This window comes from Camellia sinensis, chromosome 2 (genome assembly GCF_055761805.1).
Source record: "Camellia sinensis isolate YWXY chromosome 2, ASM5576180v1, whole genome shotgun sequence".
Classification (NCBI taxonomy): Eukaryota; Viridiplantae; Streptophyta; class Magnoliopsida; order Ericales; family Theaceae; genus Camellia; species Camellia sinensis.
This window is the reverse complement of record NC_138962.1, coordinates 171,451,643-171,453,141: the sequence shown is the minus strand read 5'-3', so window position 1 is coordinate 171,453,141 and position 1,499 is coordinate 171,451,643. Positions and strand designations below refer to the sequence as shown.

Genomic DNA, 1,499 nt, shown 5'->3' with positions numbered 1-1,499 from the left:
GACATTTAGGAATCAATTTTTATCGCCGTAAGGATAGTCGCCAAAAGGTAATTCTGAAAAGTCAAAAATAAGGCTTTTAGTGACAAGATTTTGAAAATATCACTAATAAATAGACTTTTAGGAACAAAATAATTTGGTTTCAAAATGTTTTATTTTTTGAGACAAAAAATTTGATCCCAAAAGAGTAATAATTCATTACTAATGTCCAAATAACACCACTGCTAGATCATCTTTTTGGGCGGGTATCCTCAAGCTTAAGGACCACTTTCCTGCTCCTTGGTGCATGGGTGACGACTTCAATGAAATTAGGCATATAGGAGAGAGGGTTGGCTACTCCATGAGAGACATGGGGATGAAACATTTTAATGATTTTATTGAGAAATATGAGCTCCATGACTTACCCCTTCATGGAAGGAAATACACTTGGTGCAGTGCCCAGGAATATGTGAAATGGAGCCGCATAGATAGAGTACTTCTCAGCCCAGAATGGTTGATTACCTTCAGAATGAAGTTATGGGGGCTGCCTAGATTAGTTTCTGATCACTGCCCTCTGTTGCTGATGGAAGATGAAAGAGACTAGGGTCCCAAGCCTTTTAGGTTTCTCAATGCTTGGACTCTCTATCCAAGTTTCTCTAAGTTCTTTGTTAACATTCAGAGCAACACTACTGTTGCAGGGTGGGCCGGATTCAAAATTGTTCAAAAATTAAAGCAGCTAAAGCTAGAATTAAAAAATGGAACATTGAGGTGTTTGGAAATGTCTCATCCAAACTCAAGGCTTTAGAGGAGGAATTGCATGCATTAGACATCTTAGCAGAGGAAAGACTTTTGGCTGATTCTGAGAGGACAAGAAGAAGAGTGGTCAGAGGTGAAATGTGGCATTTGCTCAGAATGGTGGAGTGGATCTGGCACCAAAAATCCAGATTGAACTGGACTCTAAACGGGGATAAGAATACTAGATTTTTCCATGTCTTTGCTAATACCAGACAGAGTAGAAACATGATCAGCTCTATTGTAGTTAATGGGGTGTCTTATGAGGATCCTAGCAGGGTTAAATTAGAGGTCTATCAACACTTCAAGAAGTTGTTTGCTGAGGACTGGTCAAAAGACCTGTCTTGGGAGGGTCATTCAACAGCATTGAGGCAGACTATGTTTCTCATCATCTTGTTGCAGAATTCAGTGAAGCTGAGGTGTTGGCTGCAATTAAGGATTGTAATAATAACAAGCTCCAGGCCCCGATGGTTTCAATCTGTTGTGTTCTTAGAAATTTTGGAAGATTATGAAGCCTAAGATCATGCAATTTTTTGCAGACTTCCACTCAAATAGCAAACTGACATATGGCATTAATAATACTTTCATTAGTTTAATTCCTAAGTTGGAAAATCCCTCCAGCCTATCTGATTACAGACCCATTAGTCTTGTAAGCCCCCTTTACAAAATTTTGGCAAAAATGTTAACACATAGACTGAAGCCAGCTCTATCCTCAATTATTGGTGAAACTC

At 39.0% G+C, this 1,499-nt stretch overlaps 1 protein-coding gene across 1 annotated transcript; it reads left to right on the top strand.

Annotated features, from left to right (window-relative positions):
* Positions 1 to 346: 346 nt before the first annotated feature.
* On the top strand, positions 347 to 1,287 carry LOC145819243 (uncharacterized). Its single transcript, XM_082913205.1, has 2 exons — positions 347 to 489; positions 675 to 1,287. Exons 1-2 carry the CDS (start codon positions 347 to 349, stop codon positions 1,285 to 1,287), a joined length of 756 nt encoding a protein of 251 aa, XP_082769331.1.
* Positions 1,288 to 1,499: the final 212 nt, after the last annotated feature.